We start from the raw sequence: 21,156 nt of genomic DNA, 5'->3' as shown, positions 1-21,156 counted from the left end.
TGGTGAAATAGGGAGGGATGTTCCTGAAGGAACCATGTACACACATTCCACAGCCCTTTTGAAGGCTCTATAAAAAATACATTAAAACAACTCAACTTACTGTCGCGAGTTAGAATAGTAGAACACACAAGGTGCAACTTCAAAATTGGGTGGCGCACCAGCAGTTTTTCTCTTATGTCAGTCACTGATAGTCACTCAATCAGCCCATGTCAGCAAAACATTTATCTAAAATGAGTAATCATGGTTGAATTAAAAGGGCGGGGGGCCCCTCCAGTGGTTTTGTTAGTCAGTCTCACTCAGATAGCACATTAAAAACTGCAAACATCTCTCCACCCTATGGCAAAATGTGTAGAATTGCAGGAAATGTGTATAAATGCATAAAATGTGTTATAATATTGCAAAATCTTCTCTCTGCCCCATGGCAAAATGTGTAGAATTGCCGCAAACTTGCTTTAAAACACAATGTGTTCTCTAAAATGTGTATAATTGCACAAATTGCAAGTGGGTACGACTCGTGAGCAACTGAGGACCCTCATGATAAGTTCCTCCACCGCCATCAAAGGTGCCTTAGAGAGACTGGGTATGTCCAAACACACTGACAGCCTGCCCTACCAGCATGGGACTCTGGAACAGCACAACACTATCGGCTAATGCACACACACACTTAGCTTTACTTACTGAATGGGAGGGTGAGAGAGAGCAGGTGAGAGAGAAAGCAAACCAGAACTACCACTACAAGCCCAGGCGTACTACCTACAGACACGTATCACCACCACATACAGACACAACCACAGACCTATATTTAAGAGGAAAAGGCACATTGACAGAACAAGTGAAAGAGGGATCGAGAAGTAGAAGAAAGAGGAACAACCTCCGGCATATCCATTTCATCATTAAAGGACCTGAGCTGAAAGAGAAGAGAGGAGGGTTAGATTGGTTAGCATAGGGAGGATACAGGCTGCTGCTGTACCATTGTGAACAACGAAACACCACAACATAAGGGAACATATATCGACTTTATTCAGACAACAGATAAATACAGTCTTCAAAGCACTCATGTCATGTGTACCTTAGCAAACATGTAATACTTTAGAAAAGACACCCTTTCCTCTGGTCTAAAAAATATATCCCAATGCCCAGGGCAGTGATTGGGGACATTGCCCTGTGTAGGGTGCTGCCTTTCGGATGGGACGTTAAACAGGTGTCCTGACTCTCTGTAGTCACTAAAGATCCCATGGCACTTATTGTAAGAGTAGAGGCCCTCATACCATCACGGTCATCTAATCATCACCAGCTTCCCTGTAACTATTCCCCAGGTCGTTGCTGTGATTGAGAATGTGTTCTGTCAACTTACCTGGTAAAATAAGGGTTAAATGAATAAAAAAAGAATACTATTTGACGAGTCAAATAAGCTTGTAGACCTGGATACGATTGTAATTCACTTAACACTTTCATTGCTTTTTTACACAGTTATTACACATTGATTACACTAATCACTCCTATTTCATATGTCACAGCGATTCACCGATACATATGCTATGATGCTGGTGCTAACCTGACATATGGAATTGTTTCAAGATGGTCGGTGCACAGGGAGACCGGAGGGGGTTCCCGCTCGTGCACCATCTGTGGCCGCAGAGGTCACAGTGCTTGTCAGTGCCCGGGTTGGTTCCTCTGGGAATCGAGGCAGCAGGCAGGGCGCTCTGGCCTCACCCCAGGTGAGCTGGCACCATTCTCACCGAGAGCCCTCTGTTGCACAAATATTTGTGTCTGTCACTTTTCCTGAATTTTCCCCGCATTCCCAGCATAAGGCGCTAGTAGATCCAGGCGCGGCTGGGAATTACATTGATAAAGCGTTTGCTCATAGTTTAGGGACCCCCATTGTACCCGTGGATGTGCCTTTCCCCGTCCACGCCTTAGATAGTCGACCATTAGGGTCAGGGTATATCAGGGAGGCCACCGCTCCTTTGAGTATGGTGACGCAGGGGGGTCACAAGGAAAAGATTAGTCTTTTCCTTATTGACTCTCCTGCGTATCACGTGGTGCTGGGCCTACCCTGGTTAACTTGTCATAACACCACCTTTTCTTGGCCACAGAGGGCTCTCACGGGGTGGTCGTGAGAGTGCTCAGGTAGGTGTTTAGGGGTTTCCGTTGGTGCTACTACGGTGGAAAGTCCAGACCAGGTCTCCACCGTGCGCATTCCCCCTGAATATGCCGATTTGTCTCTCGCCTTCTGTAAAAAGAAGGCAACTCAACTACCACCCCATCGATGGGGGGATTGTGCGATAAATCTCATGGTAGACGCTGCACCTCCCAGGAGTGCAGCGTGTATCCCGTCGCAAGCGGAGACGGTGGCTATGGAGACATATGTCTCCGAATCCCTGCGTCAGGGGTACATTCGGTCCTCTACTTCACCCGTCTCCTTGAGTTTCTTTTTGTGAAGAAGAAGGATGTAGGTCTGCGTCCGTGCATTGATTATCGAGGTCTCAATCAAATCACGGTGGGGTACAGTTACCCGCTACCTCTGATCGCCACGGCGATTGAGTCAATGCACGGGGCGCGCTTCTTCACTAAACTGGATCTCAGGAGTGCGTACAACCTGGTGCGTATCCGAGAGAGAGACGAGTGGAAGACGGCATTTAGTACCACCTCAGGGCATTATGAGTACCTCGTCATGCCGTACGGGTTGAAGAATGCTCCATCAGTCTTCCAATCCTTTGTAGACGAGATTTTCAGGGACCTGCACGGGCAGGGTGTAGTTGTGTATATCGATGATTCTGATATACTCCGCTACACGCGCCGAGCATGTGTCCCTGGTGCGCAGAGTGCTTGGTCGCCTGTTGGAGCATGACCTGTACGACAAGGCTGACAAATGCCTGTTCTTTCAACAGTCCGTCTCCTTCTTAGGGTATCGCCTTTCCAAGTCAGGAGTGGAGATGGAGAGTCACCGCATTGCAGCCGTGCGTAATTGGCGGACTCCCACCACAGTGAAGGAGGTGCAGCGATTCTTAGGGTTTGCCAACTACAACCGGAGGTTTATCCGTGGTTTTGGTCAGGTAGCTGCTCCAATTATCTCACTGCTGAAGGGGGGCCCAGTGCGCTTACAGTGGTCGGCTGGGGCAGACAGGGCTTTTAGGCACCTGAAGGCTCTGTTTACCTCGGCTCCTGTGTTGGCCCATCCAGATCCCTCTTTGGCGTTCATAGTGGAGGTGGACGCGTCTGAGGCTGGGATAGGAGCTGTGCTCTCTCAGCGCTCGGGTACGCCACCGAAGCTCCGCCCCTGTGCCTTCTTCTCTAAGAAGCTCAGCCCGGCGGAGCGAAACTATGATGTGGGGGACCGGGAGCTGTTGGCTGTCGTCAAAGCTTTGAAGGCGTGGAGACATTGGCTTGAGGGGGCTAAACACCCCTTTCTCATCTGGACTGACCACCGCAATCTGGAGAACATCTGGGAGGCGAGGAGACTGAATCATCGCCAGGCACGGTGGGCCATGTTTTTCGCCCGTTTTGTGTTTACCCTCTTTAACAGACCAGGCTCCCAGAACGTTAAGGCAGACGCACTGTCCCGGCTGTATGACACAGAGGAGCGGTCCATGGATCCCACTCCCATACTCCCAGCCTCTTGTTTGGTGGCGCCGGTAGTGTGGGAGCTGGACGCGGACATTGAGCGGGCGTCACGTGCAGAGCCCGTTCCCCCTCAGTGTCCAACTGGGCGTCGGTACGTTCCGTCTGCTGTCCGCGACCGGTTGATATATTAGGCCCACACGTCACCCTCCTCTGGTCATCTTGGGATCGGTCGGACGGTGCACTGTCTTAGTGGGAGGTACTGGTGGCCCACTTTGGCTAAGGACGTGAGGGTTTATGTTTCATCCTGCTCAGTGTGCACCCAGTGCATGGCTCCTAGACACCTGCCCAGAGGTAAGTTACAACCCTTACCCGTTCCACAACGGCCGTGGTCATACCTGTCGGTGGATTTCCTAACCGATCTTCCACCTTCGCAGGGTAACACCCCGATCCTGGTCGTTGTGGATCGTTTTTCTAAGTCCTGTCATCTCCTCCCTTTGCCCGGTCTCCCTACGGCCCTACAAACTGCTGAGGCCCTGTTTACACACGTCTTCCGGCACTACGGGAGGCCTGAGGATATAGTGTCTGATCGGGGTCCCCAGTTCACGTCAAGGGTCTGGAAGGCGTTCCTGGAATGTCTGGGGGTCTCGGACAGCGTTACCTTAGGTTTTCACCCCGAGAGTAACGGGCAGGTGGAGAGACTTAACCAGGATGTGAGTAGGTTTCTGAGGTCTTATTGCCAGGACCGGCCGGGGAAGTGGGCGGCGTTCGTGCCCTGGGCAGACATGGCCCAGAACTCGCTCCGCCACTCCTCCACTAACCTCTCTCCATTGGCATCAGAGTCAGACCGAGGCTCCTGCGGTGGACGACTGGTTCCGGCACGCGGAGGAAACATGGGACGCCGCCCACGTCCACCTTCAGCGCGCCGTACTGCGCCAGAAAGTTGGCGCAGACCGTCACCGCAGTGAGGCAGGGTCTGGCTCTCGACCCAAAACCTGCCCCTCCGCCTGCCCTGCCGGAAGCCGGGTCTGCGGTTTGTGGGGCCGTTTAAAGTCCTGAGGAGAGTGAACGAGGTATGTTATAGGTTACAGCTTCCCCCGATCACCACATTAACCCCTTGTTCCATGTGTCTCTGCTCAGGCCGGTGGTGGCTGGCCCGCTCCAGGAGGCTGAGGTGCGGGAGGTTCCTCCACCCCCTCTGGACATCGAGGGGGCCCCGGCGTACTCCGTTCGATCCATCCTGGATTCGAGACGTCGGGCGAGGGACCTTCAGTACCTCATGGACTGGGGGGGGGTACGGTCTGGAGGAGAGATGCTGGGTTCCAGTGGAGGACGTGTTAGATCCTTCCCTGCTGCGAGAGTTCCACCGTCTCCATCCGGCTCGCCCTGCACCTCGTCTTCCGGGTCGTCCCCGAGGCTGGTGTCGACGCGCGGCTCACGACTTCTACTGAAGTCGATGCCCCTCCTTGTTCGGGCGGTGCTCAGCGGTCGACGTCACCGGTCTTCTAGCCATCATCGATCCATTTTTCATTTTCCATTGGTTTTGTCTTGTCTTCCTACACACCTGGTTCCAATCCCATTCATTGTGTATTTAACCCTCTGTTTCCCCTCATGTCCTTGTCAGAGATTGTTTGTGACGGGTTATTGTACCCATGTTTATTTTATTATATACTTTGGTTTTGGAGTTTGTTTTTAACTTTATTAAACTACTCCAGTTACACCAAGTTTGTTTCTCCTGCGCCTGACTTCCCTGCCACCTACACACACGACGTGAAACACACCTACTCATTCAACGGTTTTTCTTTATTTTCACTATTTTCTACATTGTAGAATAATAGTGAAGACATCAAAACTATGAAATAACACACATGGAATCGTGTAGTAACCAAAAAAGTGTCTAACAAATGAAAATATATTTTAGATTCTTCAAAGTAGCCACCCTTTGCCTTGATGACAGCTCTGCGCACTCTTGGCATTCTCTCAACCAGCTTCATCTGGAATGCTTTTCCAACAGTCTTTAAGGAGTTCCTACATATGCTGAGCACTTGTTGGCAGCTTTGTCTTCACTCTGTGGTCCAACTCATCCCAAACCATCTCAATTGGGTTGAGGTCGGGTGATTGTGGAGGCCAGGTCATCTGACGCAACACTCCATCACTCTCCTTGGTCAAATAGCCCTTACTCAGCCTGGTGGTGTGTTGGGTCATTGTCCTGTTGAAAAGCAAATGATAGTGGGACTAAGCGCAAACCAGATGGGATGGCGTATCACTGCAGAATGCTATTGTAGCCATGCTGGTTAAGTGTGCCGTGAATTCTAAATAAATCACTGACATTATCACCAGCAAGGCACCCCCACACCATCACACCTCCTTCTCCATGCTTCACGGTGGGAACCACACATGTGGAGATCATTCGTTCACCTACTCTGCATCTCACAAAGACTTGGCGTTTGGTACCAAAAATCTCAAATTTGGACTCATCAGACCAAAGGACAGACCGGTCTAATGTCCATTGCTCGTGTTTCTTGGCCCAAGCAAGTCTCCTCTTCTTATTGTTGTCCTTTAGTAGTGGTTTCTTTGCAGCAATTCGAACATGAAGGCCTGATTCACGCAGTCTCCTCTGAACAGTTGATGTTGAGATGTGTCTGTTACTTTTTATTTGGGTTCCAATCAGAGGTGCAGTTAACTCTAATGAACATATCCTCTGCAGCAGAGGTAACTCAATATTCAAAGTTCTTGAAATTTTCCAGATTGACTGACCTTCATGTCTTAAAGTAATGATTCTCTGTTTATTTGAGCTGTTCTTGACATAATATGGACTTGGTATTTTACCAAATAGGGCCATCTTCTGTATAACACCCCTACCTTGTTACAACACAACTGATTGGCTCAAACGCATTAAGGAAAGAAATGTCACAAATTAACTTTTAACAAGGCACACCTGTTAATTGAAATGCATTCCAGGTGGCTACCTCATGAAGCTGGTTGAGAGAATGCCAAGAGTGTGCAAAGCTGTCATCAAGGCAAAGGGTGGCTACAGTGAAGAATCTGAAATGTAAAATATATTTTGATTTGCTTAACACTTTTTGGGTTACTACATGATTCTATGTGTTATTTCATAGTTTTGATGTCTTCACTATTATTCTACAACGTAGACAATTGTAGAAATAAAGAAAAACCCTTGAATGAGCAGGTGTCTAAACTTTTGACTGGTTCTGTATATATTTTTTAACACATATTTAACCCCTTTGTTTGGGTAGGCACAAAACTACCTTCATTACCTCAATTAGTTTTTTTTTTACCAGTACCGGGTACCTTCAGACGAGTCCCGTGACACTTGTGGGGGTCGTATAGCAAAATGGAGAACACCATCGTGAGAATCTCCCCTTTCCATAACGGGGTCCCATTAGTTTGCAGCCCAAATGGTTTGGACACTACTAAACAGAATTGGCACATTGACTGTACTGACTTCAGACGAGTCTCCTGACACTTGTGGGGGTCATAGAGCAAAACGGACAACACAATAGTTTTCGGTCAAACCGTTCAGATGCTACAGACGTTTTCGTTAGAAAACCTACTTGCGGGATGTCTCATGGTCTGACAAACACCGCTATAGCTCTGCCACCTTTCACTGCAGATGCGGAAGTGCAACACCGGCGGATGTGTTTTTGTTATGTAACTTAGATTGACGCACCGGTGTGTCTAACGACTCTAGGGGGATTGAAAGGGATGTACAAATAGCTAGTGAGCTAGTTATTTTCATGAACTGAAATTTGATTTCAATAGGAACACAAGTGGCTGCCTAGCTATTATTGAAAATAACAGCAGTTTCTGCTGGTCATTGTTTTCAGGCTGTTTCAGGCATTGGTGCCAACTAGGTAATCAAGCTAAAGTTAGCTAGCTACCCCAGTTGCTAATAACATCTGTATCTAACATTTTTGATCCTGCTCGTTTGATCCTGATCTTATTTCAAATGCTCACACAGACGTTTTCCATTCGGTCAAAGAAATAATGCCTTATTACCAAAGCAGTATTGTAAACACATTTTTTACAGCAGCTTTGACAGTGCTACTGATCATAGTGGTGGTGCTTGGCTTGCACAGCCTATATCAATTAGCAATAGCATTCTAGCCAACAACTGCTGCATCCAAAATATTTATTTTACAAAGATCACAATGAAATATAATCTTAGCAACTTTTCAAGGATGAATCAAAACAAACATAATTGTAAGCGTATGAGAAACCCCAAAAGTTATTTTGTTTAGAAGTAATACATTTTTAATCTAGGCTATGTTGACTGGGCGCAGATGGTGTTGGCTTTCTTAATGACGCCAAGAGTCGCACGCATCCGTGTGTCGCATACTGGAAAAGGGTCTATAGAATTTTGTTATTTGTAGTGTCAAATTAAAAGCTTATTTGACGCATCAAATAGTGTTATTTGACGTGTATATTTTTGACACGCAAAGACTCAAATGGCGTTCCATAGGAAAAGGTGTTATACACAGATTGAAAAGTGTTTGGTATAATAGAAGAGGGAAATTCCATCCATTCTGAACCAATAGCTTTTATATGAAGATGGACCATCAGGAGCTACAGTACATCTTCATGCTTGTCCTCACACATGGATGCATTCATTGGGCCATGCAGGTTAGGTAGCGGCCAGCCAAGTATTCATGAGGTCAGTCTAGCTTGGCCAAGCTGTGTGTGTGTGTGTGTGTGTGTGTGTGTGTGTGTGTGTGTGTGTGTGTGTGTGTGTGTGTGTGTATTCATTATAAAGACCCATATAATTCCATATCACATCAGAATAAATATAACACACCCAGACATTGGTTGATGAGTATTACAATGTGAGCAATCCTAAAAAGAGGAGGTTAGACACGAGACAGAACTGTTCATCAATCCAACTGTGATTGAAAGAAAGTGATGTTCTTAGACGTTCAGGGCTGCAGTTGGATGTAAGGTAAGATGTGATGTGGCTCGTGGTCTACCTTCTCTCCATATCCTCGGTCTTTGGTCATCATCTCTCGGAGGGTCTGCAGGACTTTGATACACAGCCTCTCCTCATTCTCCTCCAGCAGCTGCTTGGTGTGTTTGATCAGCCTGGGGAGAGACAGGGTCAAAGGTCACCATGGGGTCACTAATCATGGGGGCATCATGGGGTTGAGGTCACAAGAGGATGGACTGGACGGGTGGGTTTGGGGGACACCATGTTGGAGTGGCGGTGTTGTGCACACATTCACATTCATGTTTTTGTTATTTAGCAGACACTCCTAACCAGAGCGACTTAACAGTCAGTGCATTCAAATAAGTTTAGTAGGAAAATGTTGACAGCTTCATTAAATAGTACCCACAAAACACCAGTCTCAACGTCAACAGTGAAGAGGCGCCTCCGGGATGCTGGCCTTCTAGGCAGAGTTGCAAAGAAAAAGCCATATCTTAGACTGGCCAATAAAAATAAAAGATTAAGATGGGCAAAATAACACAGACACTGGACAGAGGAACTCTGCCTAGAAGGCCAGCATCCCGGAGTCACCTCCTCACTGTTGACGTTGAGACTGGTGTTCCGCGGATACTATTTAATGAAGCTGCCAGTTGAGGACTTGTGAGGTGTCTGTTTCTTAAACTACACACTCTAATGTACTTGTCCTCTTGCTCAGTTGTGCACCGGGGCCTCTCATTCCTCTTTCTATTCTGGTTAGAGCCAGTTTGCTCTGTTCTGTGAAGGAGCAGTACACAGCGTTGTATGAGATCTTCAGTTTCTTGGCAATTTCTTGCATGGAATAGCCTTCATCTCTCAGAACAAGAATAGATGGATGTGTTTCAGAAGAAAGTACTTTGTTTCTGGCCATTTTGAGCCTGTAATCGAACCCACAAATGCTGATGCTCCAGATACTCAACTAGTCTAAAGAAGGCCAGTTTTATTGCTTCTTCAACCAGAATAACAGTTTTCAGCTGTGCTAACATAATTGCAAAAGTGCTTTCTAATGATCAAAGCCTTTTAAAATGATGAACTTGGATTAGCTAACACAACGTGCCATTGGAACACATTGCTGATAATGGGCCTCTGTACGCCTATGTAGATAGTCCATTTTTTTTTTTTTATCTGCCGTTTCCAGCTACAATAGGCATTTACAACATTAACAATGTCTACACTGTACTTCTGATCAATTTGATGTTACTTTAAATGGACAAAAAATATGATTTTCTTTAAAAAACAAGGACATTTCTAAGTGACCCCAAACCTTTGAACGGTACTGAATACAGTACCAGTCCAAAGTTTGGACACACCTACTCATTCAAGGGTTTTTCTTTATTTTACTGTTTTCTACATTGTAGAAAATAGTGAAGACATCAAAACTATGAAATAACACATATGGAATCATGTAGTAACCAACAAACTGTATTTTATATTTGAGTTCCTCAAAGTAAACACCATTTGCCTTGATGACAGCTTTGCAAACTCTTGGCATTCTCTCAACCAGCTCCATGAGGTAGGAGAATGCATTTCAATGAACAGGTGTACCTTGTTAAAAGTTCATTTGTGGAATTTATTTTCTTCTTAATGCGTTGGAGCCAATCAGTTGTGTTGTGACAAGGTAGGGGTGGTATATAGAAGATAGCTCTATTTGGTAAAAGACCAAGTCCATATTATGGCAAGAACAGCTCAAATAAGCAAAGATAAATGACAGTCCATCATTACTTTAAGACATGAAGGTCAGTCAATGCGGATAAGTTCAAGAACTTTGTAAGTTTCTTCAAGTGCAGTCACAAAAACCGTCAAGTGATATTTTGAAACTGGCTCTCATGAGGACTGCCACAGGAAAGGAAGACCCAGAGTTACCTCTGCTGCAGAGGATAAGTTCATTAGTTACCAGCCTCAGAAATTACAGCCCAAATAAATACTTCAGAGTTCAAGTAAGATACAAATCTCAACATCAACTGTTCAGAGGAGACTGTGTGAACCAGGGCTTCGTGGTCAATTTGCTGCAAAGAAACCACTACTAAAGGACACCAATAATAAGAAGAGACTTGCTTGGGCCGACTTGCTTGGGCCAAGAAACACGAGCAATGGACATTAGACTGGTGGAATCTGTCCTTTGGTCAGATGAGTCCAATTTGGAGATTTATGTTCCAACTGCCGTGTCTTTGTGAGACACAGAGTACACAGAGTACGGAGAAAAAATGTATGAAATGTATGCATTCACTACTGTAAGTCGCTCTGGATAAGAGCGTCTGCTAAATGACTAAAATGTAAATGTGAATGGATGATCTCCGCAGGTGTGGTTCCCACCGTGAAGCTTGGAGGAGGAGGTGTGATGGTGCTTTACTGATGACACTGTCTGTGATTTATTTAGAATTCAAGGCACACTTAACCAGCATGGCTGCCAAAGCATTCTACAGCAATATGCCATCCCATCTGGTTTGCCCTTTGTGTTGGGACAATGACCCAACACACATCCAGGATGTGTAAGGGATATCTGATCAAGAAGAAAGGTACCATGCGTGTAAAATATGTGTAGAACGTACATGTAAAAAAAAACAACGTAAAAACAAAGTTATTTTGGTCCTCCGAGAGGTGAATATGGGCCAAAACAAATCTAAAATAAAAAGTTTTGTAGGAAAAAACAAAATCACATATCACAGTTATTGCAAGTAGAACCTTATTCATTTTGTTTATATTCACTTTTGATTGGACTTTTCTATTCAGGTGATGTCAGATGAAAATAGAAATTCACGCAGACGCATGATAAATAACAGGTTCACTCTTCCCACGACCAATAATCTTATCCACAAATGTTCTCTTTGTGAAGGCCTTGGCCTCACACAACTGTGTCACCAAATATAGGCAATGACTGATCGTACGTAATGACTGAGGTACTGTATAAAAATGACCCCCAGACAGTGTTGTCAGAATGGGGGCTTCTGTAGTTCTACTGGTGTTGCTGCTGACAGTGATTAAACAATAATGACCAAATGGAATGAATGCACGCTCTCTTCTTCGATGCTGTATTCACAGACAGACCAACGGTGGCGTGACACTACATTGATCTACCCCAAAGTCATCACAAACGCCAGCAAGGCTTAGAACCAAGTTACAGGTACAATGTACTATGCATGTATTTCAACCATTGGATGACAAATAAAATGTAAAATGTACACGTAACATAATGTATGTTTTTTCCTGATACAGGTCTCTTTACAGCACTAGTGAGAGGAGTCTACTACTTCAGATACACGGTCTGTGGTCAACTGAATTCAACAGGTTTGGGTGTAGGCTTGTTTAAGAATGGCCAGAGAGCTGTACACACTGCTGAAGTTAATACTGATGGAGAGTCAGAATCTAATGCAGCAATCTTCCTGGAGTTAGAGTTGGGAGATGTGGTCAATATCCCGCTTCCATCAATCTACCAGATCTATCTATTCATACGGTCGTAACACCTTCAGTGGCTTCCTGCTCTTCACCATGCAAGTTATGTTATCATGTTGAACAGAGCTGAAGGAAGTGCTTGGATGAATTCCTCCCACCAATAAATACATTAATCAAGAACTGGCAATGTGTCTTTCTTTAATTTGTTTTTCAATATTATAGATTTTTTTTAAGCCATATGTCCATATAATATCCCAGGCACTGTATACTTTGTTTAGGGTTGGGGTGGGATTGTTAGTGTAAACACACGTACTTGCAGATGAATCCGCCACTCTCACACTTCCTGCGGGAGTCCGTGTTCTCAGGAAAGAGCAGCTCTGGCCGATGCAGCACATCCACTAGGACAGACAGCTCAGCCTGGACCAACGGACGCAGACGGTCCTCTAGAGCTGACACTATGTCCTACAGGGGGGGATAGTGAGGAAAGGAGGGAGATAGGGAGGGGGGAGGGTTAAGACAGAGACACGTACAGTGGGGGGAAAAAAGTATTTGATCCCCTGCTGATTTTGTCGTTTGCCCACTTACAAAGAAATGATCAGTCTATAATTTTAATGGTAGGTTTATTTGAACAGTGAGAGACAGAATAACAACAAAAAAATGCAGAAAAACGCATGTCAAAAAGGTTAGAAAATGATTTGCATTTTAATGAGGGAAATAAGTATTTGACCCCCCTGCAAAACATGACTTAGTACATGGTGGCAAAACCCTTGTTGGCAATCACAGAGGTCAGACGTTTCTTGTAGTTGGCCACCAGGTTTGCACACATCTCAGGAGGGATATTGTCCCACTCCTCTTTGCAGATCTTCTCCAAGTCATTAAGGTTTTGAGGCTGACGTTTGGCAACTCGAACCTTCAGCTCCCTCCACAGATTTTCTATGGGATTAAGGTCTGGAGACTGGCTAGGCCACTCCAGGACCTTAATGTGCTTCTTCTTGAGCCACTCCTTTGTTGCCTTGGCCGTGTGTTTTGGGTCATTGTCATGCTGGAATACCCATCCATGACGCATTTTCAATGCCCTGGCTGAAGGAAGGAGGTTCTCACCAAAGATTTGACGGCACATGGCCCCGTCCATCGTCCCTTTGATGCGGTGAAGTTGTCCTGTCCCCTTAGCAGAAAAACACCCCCAAAGCATAATGTTTCCACCTCCATGTTTGACGGTGGAGATGGTGTTCTTGGGGTCATAGGCAGCATTCCTCCTCCTCCAAACACGGCGAGTTGAGTTGATGCCAAAGAGCTCCATTTTGGTCTCATCTGACCACACCACTTTCACCCAGTTGTCCTCTGAATCATTCAGATGTTCATTGACAAACTTCAGACGGGAATGTATATGTATTCTTGAGCAGGGGGACCTTGCGGGCGCTGCAGGATTTCAGTCCTTCACGGCATAGTGTGTAGGTCTACAATCTTGTCCCTGACATCCTTGGAGAGCTCTTTGGTCTTGGCCATGGTGGAGAGTTTGGAATCTGATTGATTGATTGCTTCTGTGGACAGGTGTCTTTTTTACAGGTAACAAGCTGCGGTTAGGAGCACTCCCTTTAAGAGTGTGCTCCTAATCTCAGCTCGTTACCTGTATAAAAGACACCTGGGAGCCAGACATCTTTCTGATTGAGAGGGGGTCAAATACTTATTTCCCTCATTAAAATGCAAATCAATTTATAACATTTTTGACATGCGTTTTTCTGGATATTTCTGTTGTTATTCTGTCTCTCACTGTTCAAATAAACCTACCATTAAAATTATAGACGGATCCTTTCTTTGTCAGTGGGCAAATGTACAAAATCAGCAGGGGATAAAATACTTTTTTCCCCCACTGTAAACCATACAGTTGGATGCGTTTAAAAGGACGGACGGACTCACAAACACAGTGTACCCACCTGCAGTCTCTCAATGATGTTCCTGTAGTCTCGCGAAGCGGTCAATACCGAGTCTCTGCGGGCAGCGTTGCGGGCAGACATTCTCCAGGACATCGCTGTCTTCTGGACGATGTTGTTGGACTTCACAAACAGGTTGTTCACCTGGCTGTCCAGATCCACTGGGATGGCGATGGCTCGCCCTTTAGCTGTCACACACCAAGAAAGCCAAATAATGTGTGTAGAGGTCTTAGACAGTATGATACAACACTCATCTTTAAAGTACATCCCAATCATAATACCACTGCCTCATCAGGGGATTTGACTAACAAAAGAACAACAAATTACTAACATCAAGTTGGATTTCTTTGAAAACATACATAAATAAAGTGTTATATAGCATGTCAAATCTATACATACACCAGAGTAGTTCATTGAACTACTTATTACTTTGAGTTGTCTTTGTTAGATTAGTTAGTTGATGATATAAATCAGAGCTACAGTAGTGTTGGGGGTTAGTGTTAGGAATGTGTTGTCCTCCTTACCCACGTCAGACAGCACCTTGATACAGCTCTCCACTGAGCCCTTCTGAACTGGGACCAGCCAGTTACAGTGATACACTCTGAACACTGCCTGTAACTGCTGAACAAACACAGGTTGTCTGGTCTGGGGACAGGGAGAAGGTAGAGGGAGAATGTTAATAATAAGTTATAAAACAGATCAACTATACTGAACAAAAATATAAACGCAACGTGTTGGTCCCATGTATCATGAGCTGAAATAAAACATCACTGAAATTTTCGATAAGCACAAAAAGCTTACTTTTCTCAAATGTTACACAAATTTGTTTACATCCCTGTTAGTGAGCAGTTCACCTTTGCCAAGATAATCCATCAACCTGACAGGGGTGGCATATCAAGAAGCTGATTAAACAGCATGAAATGTAAAAAATGTCAAATGTAAAATCATTACTCATGCGCTGTGGACAATAAAAGGCCACTAAAATGTGCAGTTTTGTCACACAAATCCATGCCACAGATGTCTCAAGTTTTGAGGGAGCTGCAATTGGCATGCTGACTGCAGGAATGTCCACCAGAGCTGTTGCCAGAGAACTGAATGTACATTTTTCTACCATAAGCCGACTAAAGTCGTTTTAGAGAATTTGTCAGTACGTCCAACCGGTCTCACAACCGCAGACCATCTGTGTCCACGCCCAGGACCTCCACATCTGGCTTCTTCACCTGCAGGATGGTCTGAGACCAGCCACCCGGATAGCTGATGAACCTGTGGGTTTGCACAACCAAAGAATTTCTGCACAAACTGTCAGAAACCATCTCAGGGAAGCTCATCTACTTGCTCGTCGTCCTCACCAGGGTCTTGACGTTGTAACTGACTGCAGTGGGCAAATGCTCACCTTCGATGGCCACTGGCACGCTGGAGAAGTGTGCTCTTCAGGGATGAATACCGGATTCAAATGTACCGGGCAGATGGCAGACAGCGTGTATGGTGTCGTGTAGGCGATATGCTGATGTCAACCTTGTGAACAGAGTGCCCCATCGTGGCGGTAGAGTTATGGTATGGGCAAGCATATGCTACAGACAACGAACAAAATAGAATTTTATCGATGGCAATTTGAATGCACAGAGATACCGTGATTCTGAGGCCCATTGTTGTGCCATTCATTTGCTGCCATCACCTCATGTTTTAGCATGATAATGCACAGCCCCATGTCGCAAGATCTATACACAATTCCTGGAAGCTGAAAATATCCCAGTTCTTCCATGGCCTGCATACTCAGACAGATCACCCATTGAGCATGTTCGGGATGCTCTGGATCAATGTGTACGACAGGGTGTTCCAGTTCCCGCCAATATCCAGCAACTTCGCACAGCCATTGAAGTGGAGTGGGACAACATTCCACAGGCCACAATCAAAAGCCTGATCAACTCTATGCAAAAGGAGATGTCATGCTGCATGAGGCGAATGGAGGTCACACCAGATACTGACTGGTTTTCTGATCCACGCTCCTACCTTTACATTTTTTTTTATCTGTGACCAACAGATGCATATCTGTATTCCCAGCCATGTGAAATCCATAGATTTTGGCCTAATTCATTTATTTCAATTGACTGATTTCCTTATATCAACAGTAACTCAGTAAAATCTTTGAAATTGTTACATGTTGTGTTTACATTTTTGTTCAGTGTAGATAATACTATAAGGTCTATAGAACCATGCTATTGTACACCTAACAGGAATGTTTCCAACTCACACTTAATATCAAGTCTCCACCATTACAAATCAAAATGTACACCTAACCCTGTGAAACAACATGATGGCACACATGGGAAATCTGCCTCAGATTCTGCTGCATCCTCACAACCTGTTACCTTACACCACAAACCCCTCCCCCTTCTGACTGTGGTAGGGTAGAGGGGGAGGGGTGATAACACCTGTAACCAGGCCAGCAGGGTGGAGGTGAACAATCTAACTGCTGGGTTTAGCGGCAGTTAGCTTTCCCATGTGAAACACCAGGTACCAACATCACACCGTCATATTGCCCCAGCCCACCCAAACTCATGTGTGACACCACAGTGACAACACCCTGTCAGACCAACTGAACATGACTAAACATAAATAGTTTGTATTCAGGCAAAAATTGGAGAGGAAACATTGCATTTGTGCTAGGGTTGTTTAACCCTACCAACACCAGCTGAGGTAATGGGATGGAAAAACACTTGCACCTGCATACTCACGCACGAAACATTAGCACCCAGATGTGTGTGGTCCCCATTCCAATAAATGTAAATAAAATACCTCTATCATTTTCCCCAAAAGTGAGGCCTGCAGCAGAGGATGAAAACAGTCAGAAAATAAAACAATTGTCAGTGACAATATTCAGGACAAGCCACTTGATAACCCGGTGTGTCACCTCTCTTACAGTCTCTACACCAGGGATTATCAAGTAGAACGAGACGCGGGATGATTTGTTTCTTGAGCGGATGGTCAGGGGGCCGGAATATAGTTACAAATATTTTGTTGACTGCAAATTGACCGTAAAAAGCCCAAACAGATATAACATTTAACTAAAACATAATCACATTACATTTGTATACGATCACATCTCTCTATTGTGCGTGGAAATACTTGCAGCTGATTTTGCTGGTGTCTTTACAGTATTTTGTCCAAAAATTAAAAATAAAATTGTTCAGAAAACCTGGGGGGCCAAATAAAATCACCTGTGGGCCAAATTTAGCCAGGAGGCAACCAGTTGGGGAAACCTGCTCTACACACTGGTACCCTACGAGGTCCGGAGCCTGCTGGTTTTCTGTTCTACATGATAATTAATTGCACCCACCTGGTGTCACAGGTCTAAATCAGTGCATGATTAGAAGGGAACAATGAAAAAAATGCAATGGAACTGGCTTCATGGCCCAGAGTTCAGTTTGAGGGGTCTAGAAGGTCTAATGTCTTCTATTCTAGGAATTGAAGAGCGAGCCGTTTACCAAGAAGTACAAGAACGGACATTGAACACAATGATCAACAATTACTGCATGTTGTCTACCAAGGATATGACTGTACAACAGGAAAACGCCACACTAATCATTACAGACGGTCACAGGAAGAGGCTACAGCCCTCTAAGGCTAGGATGATGACTAACTCCATGTTCCAGGATGAAAGACAGAAATGGCAAACGAGGTTGAAGGAACTGAGGGAAGGAGGTGTGTACTGGCTTTCTCTGACAGTACGTCACTCTATGTTCAGGGAAGGGATGCATTTTAAAACCGTATTGCTAGCACACACCACACACCTGGTCTAGAGTTCTGTGAATCACCATCTACATTCTCAGAAATTAGTAGGAATCACTTAAGAGCCTATAGCTTAAACCAATTTGAATTCAATCACTTTTTGACAGCATCCCTTTTTTGATTTAAACAAAACTTTCTATACACGTTTGCCCACGGAAAACGTTTCTTTTTAGACCTGAATTCAGGATATATCCAGGCTGCATCCGGCCGTGATTGGGAGTCACGTGATTGGGAGTCCCCTGCATCATTTCTGGCCGTGATAGTAGTCCGGGATTGGCCAGGGTAGGCCGTCATTGTAAATAAGAATTTGTTCTTAATAACGGACTTGCCTAGTTAATTTTTTTAAATTAATAATAATAATAATAAATAAATAAATATATATAAAAAGGTGATCAAAGTTGACCCATTATGCATACCATGAGACATTCATGTCTTCATCACTGGAAAAGATAAATCGTTGAGTTTGAAATCATTTAAAAGCTTACAAACATTGTTGTAAAACTACATTTTTCTTGAAAAAAATATTTTGTAATATTTTTTATTTATTTTTAAACCTTTAATGTCAATTATCTAAAAATGCATAAACTCATCTGAGGTTTTTGAGTTGTGCCCGCCAACACTTGAGATACAACATGCTCTTAAATACAGGGTGGGTGTCATTTCAATCATATAAATAGAATGGACCAATCCCTTCAGACTACTACAATTTAGCTGGTACACCATTGATATGTACAGTACATTCAGAAAGTATTCAGACCCCCTGACTTATTTCTCATCAATATACACACACAATAGCCCATAATCACAAATTGAAAATATGTTTTTAGACATTTTTGCAAATGTATTAAAAATAGAAAACAGAAATACATTTACATAAGTATTCAGACCCTTTGCTATGAGACTCGAAATTGAGATCCGGTGCATCCTGTTTCCATTGATCATCCTTGAGATGTTTTATAACCTGTGGTAAATTCAATTGACTGGACATGATTTGGAAAGGAACACACCTGTCTATATAAAGGTCCCACAGTTGACAGTGCATGTCAGAGCAAAAACCAAGCCATGAGGCCAAAAGAACTGGCCGTAGAGCTCCGAGACAGGATTGTGTCGAGGCACAGATCTGGGGAAGGGTACCAAAACATTTCTGCAGTATTGAAGGTCCCCAAGAACACAGTGGCCTCTATCATTCTTAAAATGGAAGTTTGGAACCACCAAGACTCTTCCAAGAGCTGGCCGCCAGACCAAACTGAGCAATCGGGGGAGAAGGGCCTTGATCAGGGAGGTGACCGAGAACCTGATGGTCACTCTGATGGAGCTTCAGAGTTCCTCTGTGGAGATGGGAGAACCTTCTAGAAGGACAACCATCTCTGCAGCACTCCACCAATCAGGCCTTTATGGTAGAGTGGCCAGAGAGAAGACACTCCTCAGTAAAAGGCACATGACATCCCGCTTGGAGTTTGCCAAAAGGCACCTAAAGGACTCTGGGACCATGAGAAATAACATTCTCTGGTCTGATAAAACCAAGATTGAACTCTTTGGCCTGAATGCCAAGCATCACGTCTGGAGAAAACCTGGCACCATCCCTATGGCGAGGCATGCTGGTGGCAGTATCATGCTGCGGGGATGTTTTTCAGCAGCAGGGACTGGGAGACTAGTCAGGATCGAGGGAAAGATGAACGGAGCAAAGTACAGAGATCCTTGATAAAAACCTGCTCAGGACCTCAGACTGGGGCGAAGGTTCACCTTCCAACAGGATAACTACCCTAAGGACACAGCAAAGACAACGCAGGAGTGGCTTCGAGACAAGTCTCTGAATGTCCTTGAGTGGCCCGGACTTGAACCCGATCGAACATCTCTGGAGATATCTGAAAATAGCTGTGCAGCGATGCTCCCCATCCAACCTGACATAGCTTGAGAGGATCTGCAGAGAAGAATGAGAGAAACTCCCAAAATACAGGTGTGCCAAGCTTGTAGAGTCATACCCAAGAAGACTCGAGGCTGTAATCACTGCTAAATGTGCTTCAACAAAGTACTGAGTAAAGGGTCTGAATACTTATGTAAATGTGATATTTAAGTAATTGTTTTTGCTAAAATTAATAAAAACCTGTTTTTGCTTTGTCATGATGGGGTATAGTGTGTAGATTGATGAGGGGGGAAAAACAATTTAATCAATAAATTATAGAATAAGGCTGTAACGTAACAAAATGTGGAAAAAGTCAAGGGGTCTGAATACTTTCCGAATACACTAAATTTAATTGACATTTTTACCTCCATAAAGATGACCACCGGTCCACCCACCATCGAATGTCAACTTGAATGGTCATGTCTATTCTATGATCTATATTTCTATAATTTCAATATGTTTTCTATGGAGGATTAACAGTATAATTTAAAACTAAAATAATCTCATTCAATCAAATCTAATTTGTCACATGTGCTGAATACAACAGGTGTAGACCTTAGAGTGAAATGCTTACTTACAAGCCCTTAACTAACAATGTTTTAAGAAGTTAAGATTTTTTTTTAATACTTGTTAAGAAAAAAATTGCTAAGTAAAAAATAGAAAATAAAAGTAACAAATAATAAGACAGCAGCAGTAAAATAACAAGCAACGCTATATAGGGGTACTTGAACCGAGTCAATGTGCGGGGGCACTGGTTAGTCGAGGTAATTGAGGTAATATGTACATGTATCATGAAGTACTGATGAAAATATGGCGCAGTAGAACATGGCTGACGTTTTACATTCTCCCAACCAATTGTTCTATTTTGTAATTTTTTTTGCGTAACTTATTTTTTTACTTATTTTGTACATAATGTTGCTGCTACCGTCTCTTATGACCGAAAACAACTTCTGGACACCAGAACAGCGATTACTCACGCGGACTGGAAGAAACTTTTTCCTTTAACGAGACGGACGAGAAGGATATCCTGCTTTCACTGGAACAGGCCGAAATCCCCGTAATTTGCAAGAAGAAAAGAGGCAGGAAAAGGGGCCGCAGATCGGGCTGCATTCTGAGAATCCGTAGGCGAGCAAGTAAACTCCCACTGCCATCCGTTCTTCTTGCTAACGTGCAAACATTGGAAAATAAAATTGATAACCTACAGTTAAGATTATCCTACCAACGGGACATAAAAAATTGTAATATCTTGTGTTTCACTGAGACGTGGCTGACGGCGGGATTTTCCATGCACCGGCAGAACAGAGAAGCTACGTCTGGTAAGACGAGGGGTGGGGGTGTGTGTCTATTTGTCAATAACAGTTGGTGCGTGATGTCTAATATTAAGGGAAGTCTCGAGGTATTGCTCACCTGAGGTAGAGTACCTTATGATAAGCTGTAGACCACACTATCTACCAAGAGATCATCGACATTATTCGTAGCCGTCTATTTACCACCACAGAACGAAGCTGGCAATAAGACCCCTTTCAACCAAAGGCCATAAGCAAAGAAGAAAATGCTCACCCAGAAACGGCGCTCCTAGTGGCCAGGGACTTTAATGCAGACTAACT

At 44.4% G+C, this 21,156-nt stretch overlaps 1 protein-coding gene and 1 long non-coding RNA gene across 7 annotated transcripts in view; one reads left to right on the top strand and one right to left on the bottom strand.

Moving 5' to 3' along the window:
- LOC115150503 (inositol 1,4,5-trisphosphate receptor type 1) overlaps nt 1-21,156 on the bottom strand; it is a 169,048-nt gene that overhangs the window by 68,838 nt on the left and 79,054 nt on the right. For 4 of the 6 annotated variants that reach the window (XM_029693870.1, XM_029693871.1, XM_029693873.1 and 1 more), the window contains 5 exons: nt 14,382-14,502; nt 13,861-14,045; nt 12,240-12,388; nt 8,547-8,658; nt 872-907 (listed from right to left, as the gene is read on the bottom strand). In XM_029693870.1, coding sequence (XP_029549730.1) covers nt 872-907; nt 8,547-8,658; nt 12,240-12,388; nt 13,861-14,045; nt 14,382-14,502 — 603 coding nt within the window. The remainder of the gene's footprint in view (nt 1-871; nt 908-8,546; nt 8,659-12,239; nt 12,389-13,860; nt 14,046-14,381; nt 14,503-21,156) is intronic. The other 2 variants (XM_029693872.1, XM_029693874.1) reach the window with 1 other exon arrangement.
- LOC115150505 (uncharacterized) lies at nt 11,456-12,105 on the top strand. Its single transcript, XR_003867115.1, has 2 exons — nt 11,456-11,657; nt 11,750-12,105. It is a non-coding gene; the product is annotated as an uncharacterized LOC115150505 (long non-coding RNA).

This window comes from Salmo trutta, chromosome 16 (genome assembly GCF_901001165.1).
Source record: "Salmo trutta chromosome 16, fSalTru1.1, whole genome shotgun sequence".
NCBI classification, from domain to species: Eukaryota; Metazoa; Chordata; class Actinopteri; order Salmoniformes; family Salmonidae; genus Salmo; species Salmo trutta.
The sequence above is the reverse complement of the archived record's forward strand: the minus strand, read 5'-3'. Positions and strand labels throughout refer to the sequence as shown.